The sequence below is a fragment of the Podarcis gaigeae genome (assembly GCF_964106915.1).
Source record: "Podarcis gaigeae genome assembly, chromosome: 7".
In the NCBI taxonomy this organism is placed as follows: domain Eukaryota; kingdom Metazoa; phylum Chordata; class Lepidosauria; order Squamata; family Lacertidae; genus Podarcis; species Podarcis gaigeae.
In genome coordinates, this window is record NC_139683.1 from 73,509,251 (window position 1) to 73,526,130 (window position 16,880).

The window sequence follows — 16,880 nt, forward strand, 5'->3', positions numbered from 1 at the left end:
CACAGCACCACCCGTGTCCCACAGCAGTAAACTAGGAAGCCCAAATTTACTGCCCAGCAAATCTCCAACTGACACATGTAACTGATCAAACTGCATCCTCTACCTGCCCCACCTCATGTCATGTATGATGTCAGGTGTGGGGCAGGTAGGTGTGGTTTAGTTGGAAATGGCCCAGTAAACCAAGTGGGAAGTGTAGTGGACCAAATTTGACCCATGGGCCAGAGGTTCCCACACCAGTGGGGTAGAACAATGGAGGCACCTAATAATAGACAGGGACCTTCAGTACTTCTTCTCACACTAATTTTCAATCAGCTATTCATTTACGTCAGTAAGAGTCCAACTAGAAGATGTATTTGTGGGTTTTTTTCTTGAAGGCTTTGCATTCCTTTGCATTCCTGCCCCCTCTTCAGTCACGCAAACTGACAGCATGGATTTGAAAATGCAAGATGAGCAAACTCAGTCGGAAAACTTCCATTGTTATCCAAACCCTTGTGCACTTACATACTTGCTAATAAGGTTGTGTGCTCCTTCCCACTACAATATTTTTTGGGGGAGGTGTTCTGTCCCTGCAAGTCTTTTTAACATGCATTTTGGGTACAGCCTATTAGCTGCTATTTTGAACAAATGCATTTCCTTTAGTCATGCAAACATGATAAATGTTAGGTAAGCCAGAGGACTGTCTAAATTTCCAGATAGCCTTGTAAATACATAATCATAATCTGCATTTTTTACTAAATTTATAAATATTGTAAAAACCTTCTTTGCAATTAAGAAAAACCATGCACATTGACTGCAAAGTGTGGCAGCAGGTTCCTATATGGGGGCATTTTTAGGTTCGCTTGTGACTTTTCATCTTTTTCAAAAAGTTAAGAGTTTCTTGAACATGGCAGAACTGTATACAAATGTTACTTTTAAAGAAAAAAGTCTTGGGAGGGAATTTTTTTGGGTCCCCCTCCCCCCCCCAAACTCTACCATCCATGAAAAAGAAGAAAGAAATCTTAATGATTTGTGATGCATTGGAGCTATTACAGAGTAGTATCTCTGGCAGGAAAGTAATGAGATGACTGCTAGAAAGCAATTCTGTCTTGATTTACCCTTCTCACTATCTAGGACAGGGATGTAGCATGCAATTTTATTTTATTTTTTACCTGTGGAATCTTGCCTCCTATCCTCCAAACAGTATGATGCATGGTATGTGTGTATGTAAGATGCATATGAGATTTACCTTTGAGTAGGTGTAGTTAGGACTGCGCTATAAGAGGATTTTGATATCTGATTCATGGTACCAATCAGTGTTATGCTAGATTAGAAGCAGGTTCTCTTTGTCATTTAAATTTGTTCAAAGTGTTCCTATGCCACATTGTGATGAAATGTCTCTTAAACCAAGGCTGGATGAGTGATATATATCAAATAATGTTGCCTCTCATAATATTAGGAAAGGAACTGATGCTAGATAGAGATTAAAAAGGGGGAAATTGTCCCTTTTTCGATTTGGATGCTGAGTATTAGAAAGTGTAGGAAGAAATTGTCATAAACCATTAGTCCATCCAACTCAGTATGTCTGTTGACTGGCAGAGGCTCTTTGAGGCCTTTAACCAGATTCTTCCCCAACCCTACATCAAGATGTCAATGATTGGGACCTTTTACATACATGGAGCTCTACTGGTGAGCTGCAGATCTTCACCTAATTTTAGTAATTTTGGATTTTCTGAATATTGACTGTGCATTGCATAGGATGATCAGTTGTTGGATGCAACTGATGTTGTTTAGCTGTTCTTGAATAATCCCTTGATAAACTTCTGCTGAACCAAGGTTTCCCAGAAAATAGCTTGAAATGATTTGAAAAGTTGGTATATGGTATATGTCCTTGGTAAATAGCATAGATGGTTTGTCATAATTGATAGTTGGCGTAAAGGTAAAGGTACCCCTGCCCGTACGGGCCAGTTGTGTCTGACTCTAGGGTTGTGCGCCCATCTCAATTAAGAGGCCGGGGGCCAGCGCTCTCCGGAGACACTTCCGGGTCACGTGGCCAGCGTGACAAAGCTGCTCTGGCGAGCCAGCACCAGCGCAGCACACGGAAACGGCGTTTACCTTCCCGCTATAAAGTGGTACCTATTTATCTACTTGCACTTAAGTGTGCTTTTGAACTGCTAGGTGGGCAGGAGCCGGGACCGAACGACGGGAGCTCACCCTGCCGCAGGGATTTGAACCGCCGACCATGCGATCGGCAAGTCCTAGGCGCTGAGGTTGTTTTTACCCATACGCCACCCGCATCCCTTTTCATTTTTAACATTAGTTAGCATTTGACAATGATAATGTGGCGGGAGGGGAGAATATTCTAGCAAGAATAATAGCAAGAGATGGTTATTGGTATTTAACATTTAACAATTATGAGATTTCATTTTTGAAAAAAAAAAAAAGAGAAACGTAACATAACTTAAAGCATTTTTATTTTGCAATCAGGAAATATGTTTACTTTTCACTTTAAAAACTCCTCATTCATAACTTTGAATTGAGATTTTCCAAAATACATCTAATTTTTCATGCTTGCAAATATCATTTCTGGTACTAGATGGGCCTGCACAAAATACGAATACATTTTCTTCCCATTTTGTATATATCCCTCTCTAACATGTAGAGGACATGTATAAATAAAATCCTGACTTGCTGTTATTCATAACACAGATTGGCTGGACTGTTTATGTGAAGAATGTTACTTCAGACAGTTGGAAAAGAGAAGATATATACATTTTCAGGAATGTATAGCAGGAGATGGGAATGCTCTTTCTAACAGCTGAGATATTGATGGAGCCAGCAAGCTCATTCTGTTATCAGGAGCAGCCCAGACACAAATGTAGCAAGTTAGAAAAAAAGCTCTTCTCTAGGTCAAATATTTCTCTCTCAAATTACTTATGGAGGAATCAACTTCAGGAGTTTATCTTTACAGCACATAATTGGTAATTTTCCCCTCCCCTAAAAGACAGGCAATGTCAGCATCTCTCTTTACAGATGCTCCATATACTTTCACGGTCATAAGGCTTTGCCAATGACAGGTCAGGAAAATGCAGTCTGCATCTAAGGCCTTCCTGATCTGAATTGCAATATACTGAATCCTTAAATCTCCTTTGCAGTTCTTTCAAGGGAAAAAAAAGCACAGAAGTTGAGGGCAAAGCAGCAAGGTGGATGGATGTTGATTGATTTTGCTGGAATACAGAAATAAGGACAGGCTGTTCTTTTTTTGGGTGACAGCCTGCTATATTTGGCAATATTACCACTGCAAGTGTTACATTTTTAGAGCAGCCAAATGAGCAATAAGAACACCACCCTGCAGTTTTAAGAGGAAAGCTAATGCAGAATGGCCAGATTTTATACTCTGGCACAGCTAGTGAATATCAGAAATGTACATGTGCATTACAGAACATGAATGCAACTTGTTGCATTCCACCTGAAGTTCCTTAAAGATGTATAGAATGACAGGATATTGCCCCACCTTTTAACTCTATGATGTTTTGAATAGACCACTCTGAGTCAGTTCCTTTCTGTCACCCCAACCTTGGCTTGGCCAAATGCAATTGGGAAAATGTATTCACTTGTCAATAGATGTCTCCTCCAGAGTATCTACACATACCCAGTTGAAACGTTGGAGGTGTATATTGTAGGAAGTTGTAGCATGGCAAGATTAGTGAGCCTTAGAGGAAGGTGGGCTTGGTCAATCTCAGGAGCAGCCCTTAACTGCCTCTACCTACACAACACCAAACCCTTAAGCCAGTGGAACAATTTGTGGCCCTAGGGCAGGTATAGGCAAACTCCAGACCCTGTAGCAGAATAATGCAGTGCCTGGATATCCTGCCGTTTCACTGTATCCTTGTCTGCCCTGAAGGGAATTCTCATTTTCAAGTGATTCCATTTTAGGACCAGTGGTCAGGGATGATGGGAATTGTAGTCCCAAAGCAGTCAGAGGGCTGAGTTTGGGGATGCCTGGACTAGGAGAACACAATTGCCCTACAATAGGTAAACAATTCAAAACATACCCAGCAGCTGCAGCAAATGACATAACATGGTGTGCACTACTACATGGTATCAGTGTCCATCTACACACATTCAGATATATAGGCACTAGAGACAACAGAGCCCACCCTCCTGCCACTCAAGGATTTAACTTCTAGAGACCTTGGGGCAGGAGCTGGAACTTGAACAACGATGGGTCCATCAACTCATGCTAACAAAATGTTAACCAAGCACCCCTAAATGGCAACAATAGGATGAAACAGGGACAGGCAGTGATTTTGCAGAAACCAAAAAATGCCCCCCAATAAAGAATGTCCTTGCTCAACAGAATGTGATGCATCTGTCACATCTGGAGGGCAGGAAGTTTGCCTATGCCTGCCCTAGGGCTGCCTTGGTCTTCTTTCATTCAAGCGGTAAGATGGGAAACACCATGGAGGGGAGGGGTTCACAGAGAGACAAAAGAGGTGCCCCACTCACCTTTCATTCCTGCCCCGCCCACTGCCAGCATGTAAGTTTTGACATTTAACCCTAGGAGAGCACAGTCGTTGGCTCAAATACCGTATTTTTTGCTCTATAAGACTCACTTTTTCCCTCCTAAAAAGTAAGGGGAAATGTGTGTGCGTCTTATGGAGCAAATGCAGGCTGTGCAGCTATCCCAGAAGCCAGAACAGCAAGAGGGATTGCAGCTTTCACTGCGCAGCGATCCCTCTTGCTGTTCTGCCTTCTGAGATTCAGAATATTTTCTTTTCCTGCTTTCCTCCTCCAAAAACTAGGTGCGTCTTATGGTCTGGTGCGTCTTATAAAGCGAAAAATACAGTAGTTTGCAGTCCTAGCATCTATCAGTTAGCCAGACATTCTGCAGCTTTTACAAAGGAAATGAGGGAAACACAAACAGAGGATAAGATATTGATGCCTACTGCTCACGTGAGCTACCTGCTGCCTCCATGATCAGAAGAGATTTGCCTCGCTGGGAGAGGGCTGTTTGCATGTCGGTCTTGCCTGCAGGCTTTCCACACCATCAGGTTGGACAATGTGAGAAAGGGATGCTGTACTAAATGGGTCTTCAGTCTGATCCAACAGGGTTCTTCTTGTGCTCATTGATCTGCTTTGACCCATTTGTATTGAAGCTTGTTTTAAGCATACCTTGAGAGTACACCTTGAATATTACTTCATCCAGAAAACTAGATCCACAGGAGTGAAACTACTGTATTTTTTGCTCTATAGGACGCACTTTTCCCCCTCCAAAAATTAAGGGGAAATGTGTGTGCGTCCTATGGAGTGAATGCAGACTCCTTGTCTTCAGCGATAGCAACGTGAAGCCTCCGAAGTGCAGAGGGAGCGCTCCCTCCGCACTCCGGAGGCTTCACATTGCTTTCGCTGAAGCCTGGAGAGCGAGAGGGGTTGGTGCGCACCGACCCCTCTCGCTCTCTAGGCTTCAGGGATAGCTGCCTGAAGCCTTCAGAGCTCAGCGTGAGTTCCCGCTGTGCTCCGGAGGCTTCGGGTTCCTTTCGCTGAAGCCAGGAGAGTCTTGCGGAAGGTCCCGCTGCACTTCGGAGGCTTCGGGTTCCTTTTGCTGAAGCCGGGAGAGCAAGACTCTCCCGGCTTCAGCAGAGAGGGAGAGCTGCGCAGCACCCCTTCAGCCAAGCGGGAGGAGAAATGGAAGGGGCTCCGTTTCTCCTGCCGCTTAGCTGAAGGGGCACTGAGCAGAGAGGGGGAGAATTTTTTTTTTTCTTGTTCTACCCCTCTAAAACAAGGTGCGTCCTATGGTTGGGTGCATCCTATTACCACACTGGCCTGAATATAAGCTGCACCTTTAGTTTCTAAATTACAACTGTGAAAAGTTAAAGTGCTGCTTAAATTCACGACCTTACAAAAATTGGCTTTTACGATATCGCTGCTGAAACAGACATATGGTAAAATGGAACGGATGTGAGTGCCTGCGGAATTTTAAGGGAGTGGCTTATATTTGGGCATTGTCTTTTTTTTTCTCTCCCCCCCCCCCCCGAATTTTAAAGGTTTGGCTTATATTCAGGTGTGGCTTATATTTGGGCCAATACGGTACTAAATGAAACATTTTTCTCTCTCCCTCTTTTCACCTTTTCTTAGGGGCATATGTGGTACAGGTCAAAGCAACCGATGCTGATGACCCGACCTATGGAAACAGTGCCAGAGTGGTTTACAGCATCCTTCAGGGACAGCCATATTTCTCCATTGATCCCAAGACAGGTAATGAACACATTTGCCAGGGAGAATTGTATTGTTTCCCACTTTCAAATATCAAACTGATTAGATGCCCATCTGGACAGTCTTTATCCGATGACAGTGGAAGAAAAGGTTTCAGTATTATTGTTTGTGGAAAAGCATCAGCTGTTTCCTATTAGCACAAGGTAAGTAGCATTGCCTTTTCAGAATTCAACAACTATAAGGATTGCTCTGCTGAATCAAAATAAAAGTCTATCAAAGAAATGAACAGGCAGTATTCCATATGGGAAATTTTGTAAAACAGCTTCCAGGTGCTTATGGTAAGGGATGGATGGATCAGCCACTTCACAGTCCATGCCAGTTTCCCATGTGTTGATTCATAAGGCTGTTCGCTGTTTTTTGGCATTATCCTGAGCGAATAACACAAAAAAGAAAACACACATATAAATGCATATTCAAAAATACATTTCTGGATGCATTTTCTTACAGAAATATACATGTCTAAAGATTTTTATTTTTTATGTCTTTGGTTACTTTTCTGTGCTAAGAACTGCATTGAAAAATTCAGCACGTGAGATCTGGACGATGACTGCATTCTGAACCATTCATTAGTCCAAGCATTGCGGACTGGGTCCCTTTCCATTAGAATTTACAAATAAACAATTCTTCTGATGCTGCCCACAAAGGTTTAAAAAAAATGGGTGCAGTCACCGTGTTTGAAATTGCCACATCTGTGCCACCTCACAAAAATAACTTCACAGGTAGAATGGAGCCCATACAATTCTGATTTCCAGCCACTACTAAGTTATTGTACCAATTCAGCCTATTGTTTACAACACTTAACATACTGCAGAAGGTTGCTTTATACCAGATAACAGCTGACAACTATTTGTTATAGATGTCAGTGACTCCACTTGTAATCCTGTGTGCTGCTTCTACCCTGTGAATGCCTTCCCCACACCCCAGATACAGTGACTGCTACATAATAAACACAATTCCCATGCCCCCTGATTGAAACATAACAGCTGCTTTCAGAATTGGTGCACATCTTGCTGAATTGTATCATTTCCAGCCGATGGGGGCTGGAATCACAAGTTTAAATGTTTCCCTGAATAAAAGGGCCATTGACACAGAAAACTAGAATGTCAGGGAAGAGGGTAAGCACACTGACATGCTAGGTTTCTGTAGTGGTTATATGGGGTTGCTCGTGCGTAAGTTGCCGCCACTCCTGGCTAGGTTGCCTGGTTAAACCTTTTCCTGGCTGGACAGCCCTTCACTTCGCGGCTGTTTCAGTCGCTAGCAGAATCCGTCAGTGGGCATTTCTTGAACTTCTTCCAGCAAAGAAGTTCTTTGACGCCAAGTCTATGCCTACTTTCCATGCATGGAAGTCTTCTGCACAGGGTGGGTGTGGGTAGCAGAGGACCCGTGCTCTCCCCGCTGGTCTCCGGCGAAGAGTCCTGGAGCCCCATCGCCGATTCCCCCATCTGCCCCTCTTTATCCCTGGTGTTACGCTGATTTCCTTCCCCAGCCGATGAGCTCCCTCTCTCCCTGCTGGGCCCTTCTCCGGCATCACTTGGGAGCCTTGCCTCCACCTCTGGCTCCGATGTCAGTTCCCTGACAGTTTCTGTGTACAGGTTTACTGTGACAACCCAGGTTTGCTGTGACAACCCAGGTTTGGTGTGACAACCCAGTCAGATTAATGCAGTATAAATATTATTATTCTTATAGAATAGGATGTTCCTATTTCCTCGGACAAATATTGGAGGGTATGCAGTTATGTAGCTGACTTCTTTAAGATTAAGCACAGTGTAGGGTTTTAATATAATGCTAAACTGTGGTCAATCAAAAGCACAAGCAAAGGCTTCTGAGTTCATCTTTGTGGCAGAACTGGAATGGGAGATGGAAAGGAGAATGCATGAATGTCAGGCTCATTCCTATCATGATAAAGTGTAGTTTACTGTGCTATCCAAACATAGACAAAAGTTTTAATATAATATGAAAGCTCAGTGATCGCCCCCTTAATCTAGTTTAATCTTACCCTGAGCCAAATTTCCAGTAGGCTATATTCTCCATGTCAGGGAACTGCCATCGGAGCTAGAGGCAGAGGCAAGGCTCCAAAGCGATGCTGGAGAAGGGCCCAGCAGGGTGAGAGGCAGCTCATCGGCTGGGGAAGGAAATCAGCGTAACACCAGGGATAAAGGGGGGCAGATGGGGGAATTGGCGAGGGGGCTCCAGGACTCCTTGCCGGAGGCCAGCGGGGAGAGCACGGGTCCTCCGCTGCCCACACCCACCCTGCGCAGAAGACTTCTGCACAGGGAGAGTAGGCGGAGACTTGGCGTCAAAGAACTTCTTTGCTGGAAGAGGTTCAAGAAACGCTCACTGACGGATTCTGCTAGCGACTGAAACGGCCATGAAGTGAAGGGCTGTCCAGACAGAAAAGGTTTAACCAGGCAACCTAGCCAGGAGTGGCGGCAACTTACGCACGAGCAACCCCTATAACCATTACATTGCACATGAGTTTTAGCTAGGATCTTCTGAGCATGTGTGCAGTACTGCTTGGATGCTACAGGAAAGGTTTATTAATCTGGAATAAGCCAGGCTTTTAATGAACATTGGTGTTCAGTGGGAAACCTGCCTTTCCCCAGCTGCTTGCTTTTGGCATTTGTCTGGCCTGGAGGATGGGAGACAAGCAATAATGTCAGGCTGTTGTTCAGAGTCCACTAGATGTGCTGGTAGAAGGACCCAGAAATGCTCCTGGGACAGGATGACAGTTAATTGCATATCTTGCCCTGTGTTCCGAAATGTCACTCCCGCTTCTGTATTTAATAATTCAATGACTTAACCAAAATGCTCCGCACTAAATTCTGCCAATTGTGTGCCTTGAATGCAACGTAAGAAAGAGCTTGCCTGCCTGCCCCCTTTCTGCGAATGGAATTTCTTTTCCCTGCAAACCTCTCCTTGAATGTCAGATGGAGTGTTAAAGACCCTGGCTTCCTGGCTAATCAATGACTGGAGGTGGAAACAGCATAACGCTGTCAGTGCAGGTACTGTAGAGGTCATGTCCTCTGTCAAATATACCCGGTTTTAACAAAAGATGATATCGCAAGTGTGAATCAGAGAGTTTACTTTTTAAATTAGGATGAGGATGTGTGTGTTTCCCCCCCCCTTCCTCGGGCTCTAGGGGATAAAAACTGCTTCCTTTAATGTTCTTCTTTTAATTAGATCTCGCTGACAATACAGAGGTGTTAAAATCCAGGCTATACGTGTGTTATATAAAGTTTCTGGATGAGATGAATGATGACAACAAAGATTTCCCCAGGATCCCCTGCTCTGCTTCTTTCTGCTTTTGTTCTCAGTGCCACCTTCATTAATTATTTTCACTCAGAAGCTGGGGATTTTCACACTGGGGGGGGGGGAATGCCATGGTCATTGGAGATGGGTGGTCTCAAAGCATGGGAGCTTGTTCCGTCCACTTCTCCTTAAACCACAATAGCCCTATCTAAAAGCCATTATCCTTCTAGGGGGTCTAGGCAGCTTTAGCAGTGATTTGTCTTTCTCCACTGCTCCCCATTGGGACTGATCACTTTCCTTTCCTGTTCTTTATATAAGCTTGTCCTCTGCCTTAAGCTCACAGACAGAGGTAAATGAACTGGTTGAGCCCAGAGCTGCTAAGGAACTTGAGCAGGTTCCTGCTATGGAAGCAGAGGTTTTTACTGGCCATAAGCCTGCAGAACCCTAGCTGGAATCCAAAATCTCTTGGGTGGCTTTCCCCTGTATTCCCAATACAAGTCAGGTACTTCTCTGTTCTTCTGTGCTTGCCCAAGAATCCAGGGGGACAGCAGGTGGGAGGCCACAGAAAGGAGAAATACTCACCCTTTCTCTAGAGAGTTGGTCCTTTAAAACATTCACACTTCTGTAGTATTGGGGTGCAATTTCAGATTCCACCACCCGCTTTTGAAGAATCATGATTTTATACATTGATAGTTAGTTCCACGAAGCTGGCCATGTGCATATAATGGAAATAGGGATCCCTAGATGATAACATTTGCAAAAGTGTACTGCATTGTGATTCCTGACCTCTAAAAGTCTTGATAGAGGCTGTCAGATCACATACAATAATGCCACTCATGCCTTCATAGTGATTTGTTGTTGTTTAGTCGTTTAGTCCTGTCCGACTCTTCATGACCCCATGGATCAGAGCAATTAGATTTAATTATTTTTGTGTGTACAGATGATCAGCAGTATGGTTTATATTCCACTAACTCATACCCAGAGTAGATTAATTGGAATTAATGGCCCTAAGTTAGTCATGGGTTAGTCTGAGTAAATGTTGAGTGATATGTCTAGGGCTACATCAATCATGGCCAAACTTGGCTCTCTAGATGTTTTGGGACTACAATTCCCATCATCCCTGACCACTGGTCCTGTTAGCTAGGAATTATGGGAGTTGTAGTCCCAAAACATCTGGAGGGCCAAGTTTGGCCATGCCTGGGCTACATGATAGGATTTTTTCAAGCAGGGAATTACATTGCAAATGGATTAGAACTATATATTTTGCTTCCCCTGTCCAAATATTTGGCCTCCGTTTTTATACAAAATACCATCATCCCTAGTTCTCTGTCCCCTGCCTCTGAGTCTGTGTTATGTCACAGATCAGATTTTTACTGTAGTCAAGAAAATGCAAGTTCTATAGACAGAGCCATGGTATAGATCCCTTATGTCGTTTTGCAAGGTGTAGGCAAATAATTAAATATTTTCTCTTTTTCTTGGGAATAAACTGCACATAATTATTTGCTCTGGTTAAGTGCTTGTGGCACAGCTCATGAACACCTGCTTTTCAAGAGACTGTTTCTCATTTTAACTAAGACTTAATTTGTTAAAAAAAAATGAGAGAAGGAAGAGAATATTGCTCACAAGCTCTTTCAGACATTATTATCATTGATTTAAAACAAAAACAAAACAAAAAAACTGAACACCGAGTTCTATTACATAATAAAAAATTGGAACAAGCCTTTGGACATCAACCTAGGGGGGGAAATCATTGCTTGATTGAGTACATCTGTAGTGAGATGACAGACAATTGCTCATTAGGAAGACTTTGGCTAGATTTAAAACTACTTGATGATATTTTTGATACAGTGCATAAATAAATATAGTCACAGTGCTATACTAGATCACTAGATCAGGCAAGTTCAGAGCATTTTCCTTTGTTTCTTCATATGTCTGAGAAGGCTGATTATTTATTAAATTTTGGGCTGTACCCCCCATACTATGATCCCAAAGAGCTTCTCCCTCACTCTGTGCCACCCAGCAAAGCCTGCATCTTTGCCATTACCAGCCTCCAGCAAGACACTGACTCGGCAGCTTCTGGAACTCTCCACAGGAAGCAATTCTGCTCAGATCCAAAGCATCACGAAAGATGCAACTTCACACCTGGCTGGTGTTTCTTCCAGTGCAAATGAAACGGATTCAGAAACCTCTGGGGCTGTTGAGGGGGGTTTTGTCAAGCTGGAACGATGAAGGCAGAAGTCTCTCATCCATTATTGGGGGTATGGCATATAATAAAGTCTGGATGGGAGCTCATCAGTCTTAGCTGCCTATGCTGAAACAGAGGCTACTACTGGTGCACATGGGATTTATACAGGTAGTTCCTCCTTAACAGAGACATCGTCTGTTCTAAAAGCTAATTTTTATTATTATTTATTGAATTTATATACCACCCTATACCAGGAGGTCTCAAGGCGGTTCACATAAAAGATCAACATAAAAAACACAATAAATATAATCAAAATAAAAACAACAGCCCAATAACACATCCCCCCCAAAAGAGCCACATTTTAAAAAGGACATAGGATGAATCAAAGGCCTGGTTAGTAAGGAACATTTTTGTCTGGCACCTAATAATGAAGATCTGATGTTTGATTGATTGATTTTGCTTTTGTTTAGTGCAGTGTTTCCCAAACTTGGACCTCCTGTTTTGGACTACAATTCCCATTACCCTGACCACTGGTCCTGCTAGCTAGGGATGATGGGAGTTGTAGTCCAGAAACAGCTGGAGACCCCTAAGTTTGGGAAACACTGGTTTGGTGTATGTATTGAATGAATTCACCAGACATTATCTTTCCAGGCTAACTTAGTTGTAGGCTGAGCTCAAATTTTGGTGGAAAGGGGCAAAGAGATTTTGTTGGGCAGACAAATGGGGTAGGGGAGGCAACTGCTTTCTCCTCTTTTAGCAAGACATGCTGCTACCATGCATCAGCTGATGTGTGGTTGAGAGTGTGCTATGCTGCAGCAAAAGGAACATTCAGGAGCCCACTTTCAGCTTCCACTTGTCCCTTTGAACCCCTCTTACTTGCCCCATACTTGGTGTCATGTATGGGGAGTGCTGAGGAGCCATGTTTTGCATAGATTCCCTACCTTTTCTATATACCCTCCCTCAAAATTGGAGAAATCGAGAGATATATAGCCGTACCAGCAGCATATATCTTCTTTCCTGTATCCAAAAATGCAAGAAGGGCTTTTACACTCGCCAGAAGCTCAGCTCTGCCCTCGCTGGTCCTGGAAGGATCCTTTAAAAAAGTCCCATATGCTCAGAGACTTTGGGGGAGATAGGAAGCCCAGAGCACTTGTTCTTTAGATGCCCCTTTTATGAAGAGGCACGTGAGATCATTGATCCCCTGCTAGTGAGGCTCGCTGACCTCCCAGAAAAGCAAAAAATTGACCTTTTCCTGTTAGGCAAAGATCATAAGACGACTTGGATGGTCGCTAGATTCTGTGTACAGATCTGTAGGCGCAGACCATCGCCCGACCCAAACTAGTTCTTTAAGAAAATCCCCAAATTCAGTTCCATGGGTGACTCTGGGTCATCTCTCTGCGGTAGCTTATCTTAAAGTTTTAAGTGTCTATATGCTTATCACATTTATAAATTTTAAATTTATTGTTGTACATTGTTTTAAATGTTTCTTTTCCTTCTGGGATTATACCCCCAAATGTGTTTTATAAGCTGGTGTCCGACCATAATAAATTATCTATCTATCTACCCTCCCTCAAAAAGTACCTCTGATTATTGCCAAACAAACAAACAACACCCAATGGAGTGTCGTCCCCCCCAATTTAAATAGTTTTTTTAAAGCTCCTATTTTATAGTCTACTAGCATAAGAGTGGTATGCATCCAATTAATGTTCATTTTCTGTGGACACTGTTCAGTACCAAACAATGCTATGAATTTGATGGCGTGGGTACGGTATTCTGCCTCGTAAATGTTCTGCTACCTCACAGAGAAACTTAATTTTGTTTCTTTTAAAAGGTGTCATACGAACAGCCTTGCCAAACATGGACAGAGAAGTCAAAGAGCAATACCAGGTTCTCATTCAGGCCAAGGACATGGGAGGCCAGCTTGGAGGATTGGCTGGAACTACTACGGTGAACATCACTCTCACTGATGTCAATGACAATCCACCCAGATTTCCCAAGAGTAAGTTCTATCACCTATGAGTAACATTCTAGATGAAAATGGTTGTGTTTACTATATCACTCTGATGAATGTTCAAAATGACTTGTGCTATGAGAGCATGGTTCCACATGGGTCAATTTATAGCATGACATAAAGACAAACTTTTGCCAGTGGAGAGCTGGTCTAGACATTGTATCCCCCCTTGCCCCTGCCCCAATGCATTATCTGTTGCAACATTGTATGAGTCAAGGCCATCACTTGACCATTGACCACACTGGCCAGAGCTGATGGGAGCCCAAATCATTCAGAAGGTACCAGGTTCTGCAAGTCTTGTTAAATGAAACAGCTGGAGAAGGAAGCTAATCTCAGATCTATGGTGAGTGAAACTGTTTCTAGATTGGCTCTGAAATGCTTACTGGAGATTCCTTAAATCTGCTTATAATTAAGCACATACAGGGTGATTCATAGGGACGTGGGTGGCGCTGTGGGTTGAACCACAGAGCCTGGGGCTTGCCGATCCGAAGGTCGGCGGTTTGAATCCCCGCGATGGGGTGAGCTCCCATTGCTTGATCCCTGCTCCTACCAACCTAGCAGTTCGAAAGCACATCAAAGTGCAAGTTGATAAATAGGTACTGCTCTGGGAAGGTAAACAGTGTTTCCGTGCACTGCTTTGGTTCGCCAGAAGCAGCTTAGTCATGCTGGCCACATGACCCAGAAGCTGTACGCCAGCTCCCTCGGCCAGTAAAGCAAGATGAGCGCCGCAACCCCAGAGTCGTCCGTGACTGGACCTCACGGTCAGGGATCCCTTTACCTTTACCTTTAGGGTGATTCATAATGAAGTATACAATTTCAACGCACTATAAAAAAAGAAGAATGTAATATATATTATGTTGCCTGTAACAGAATTGTAGGGAAATGTTTAAAGTTTTTTTTAGAAACAGTCACAAATACATTTTCTGCTTGGAGTTTCCGAATCGCAATCGAAAATGCCATTGCACAACAGTTACAGATTCCGTTCTGCTCAGTTCAAGAACAAAACATGCCTTCTCCACTGCAGACACAGCCATTTTGCCTGACTAGTTATGTGAGACGCACACTATCACCTATGTCATTTTCCTCAGTAGTGGAACACAAACTTTATGAGTACGTCTACCTCATGGTTCACAGTTGTGGTCCGTGTCGTTGCCTGTTACTGTTTTACAGCATCTGGAAACTGCGTACTTCATTATGAATCACCTTGTATTTCTGAAACACCAAAGTAGTCAACATTTTCTGGGTGTATCTCTCTCCCCCCCCCCTCCACAACCAAACACATTTCCAACAGTTACCCTGCTTCTCCGCAAAGCACCTGATTTTCAAACTGTTATGTGCAACATCTGACCTCTCCAAAGAATTCAGGCAGAGGTCTGCATTTTCCCAGATGCTTGGTTTCATATAGTCTTCTCTCCAGCAGTGCTTTTGACTGTTCCTGCTATTGCTTAAAGCAGGCCCTGAATATTGCTTTGTAATAGATGCTGTGGCTTAATAGACTCGGGCATTTCCAAGTGCAAAGGGAAAAGAGTGCTAGCAAACACACATGTCAAACACTCGTTCTCTATTTAATTTTTATTTTGTTCAGCAGAGATGTCATGGGGTTCTTTCTTTACACTTCCAGGGAACTAATCTTGTAGCTCTGTGGCCGTGAATACAGAGCGGTTTCCTCCTTGGCAATGCATTTGCCCTCGGAAAAACCAACACTTTTACCCCGACTCCCCTTCCGCACGCAGCTCAAGTTGAAAACCTTTCACCTCTATCGCATAGAGTGTCACAAAAGCCAAATAATAGCTGTCAGCCTTTGTGGGAATAGAGGAGAGTACGCGAGAGAGGAATTGTGAGATGCAGACTGGGGCAAGGAAGTAATATTGAACGAGAATATTTGCATGAGCTACGGCAATCATGTCATGCAATGCTTTGCTGAACTGTGGAGGGTTTAATCAGAAGAGACACTTTAGTGGGAAGTAGGGTAACTTTAGGTGTTTTTACCCATAAAATAGATCCCACATAAGAAACTGCTACAGCTGCAGCTGAACTAGAATAGCTCTGCAGACAGAGGCAAATTTTGCCTACACCAGGACTTACTGTCCTGGGGGGGGGGGGGTTATATTCTCTAATATGTCATCTATTTTTCATACTGAAAGGGGCATGAATATAATTTATTGCTTGCTTTTCTCAGTAGATTCCAAATTAATCTCATCTCTGGTTTCTTCAGGTATTTTCTTGTAGGGCCAGTTAAGAGATTGGCCCAAATCATTCTGAATTTCTGACTGTTTTCCTTTGTGGTGGCCCCCTCTGCTGAAAAGCAAGTTGATGTTCAAAGGGAACAATGCTTGTCACTTCAGCAGTTTGGAACATGAGCTTGAGCCATTCTTAGATCTAGGCCAGTGTATGACATCATCAGTGATGACATCTTTAGGAGCATCTTCAGGACTGAATACAGTGGTAACTTAGGTTACATACACTTCAGGTTACAGATGCTTCAGGTTACAGACTCCACTAACCCAAAAATAGTGCTTCAGGAACTTTGCTTCAGGATGAGAATAGAAATTGTGCTCCAGTGGCGTAGCAGCAACAACAGGAGGCCCCATTAGCTAAAGTGGTGCTTCAGGTTAAGAACAGACCTCCGGAATGAATTAAGTACTTAACCCGAGGTACCACTGTACTGGGCATCCCATCTCCTGTAGGTTCCTACAACCTCACTGTGACTTCCTATATACCTTCTTTTCTTTCCCCAAACTTTCCTGGGGTAGAGCAGCACTGTCGTGAAGGTGTGTGTGTGTGTGTGTGTGTGAGAGAGAGAGAGAGAGAGAGAGATATGAAGGGGTGTGTTTTGTGTAGCACTTGGTTCTGGCTTCTGGCCTGTTGTGAAATTAGAGGTGCAAGGCAAATCCATTATTATTTTCACTCCCTAAAGCAAAAGTTGTTTGTTGTAACCCAAGTAAATTGCACTTGGAGCAGAAGCATTTAAATGAATGGACACAGGCTAATCATTTTTGTTAATTTCAATGGGTCTACCAGTAGTATTTCTGACATTGACAACAACCTTGTTTATTTGCACTGAATTTCTAAAGCAAGGTTCCGCTTTAGACTCAAGGTGAACTTGGTTATATCCAAAGTTGTCTGAAGTGGGGAAGGACCTGGTATCAGAAGCAAATATGGCTCCAAACCCTGCCCTCCTAT

At 43.4% G+C, this 16,880-nt stretch overlaps 1 protein-coding gene across 7 annotated transcripts in view; it reads left to right on the top strand.

Moving 5' to 3' along the window:
* CDH12 (cadherin 12) overlaps positions 1-16,880 on the top strand; it is a 652,231-nt gene that overhangs the window by 578,232 nt on the left and 57,119 nt on the right. For all 7 annotated transcript variants that reach the window (XM_083747240.1, XM_083747239.1, XM_083747238.1 and 4 more), the window contains 2 exons: positions 6,115-6,234; positions 13,518-13,685. In XM_083747240.1, coding sequence (XP_083603366.1) covers positions 6,115-6,234; positions 13,518-13,685 — 288 coding nt within the window. The remainder of the gene's footprint in view (positions 1-6,114; positions 6,235-13,517; positions 13,686-16,880) is intronic.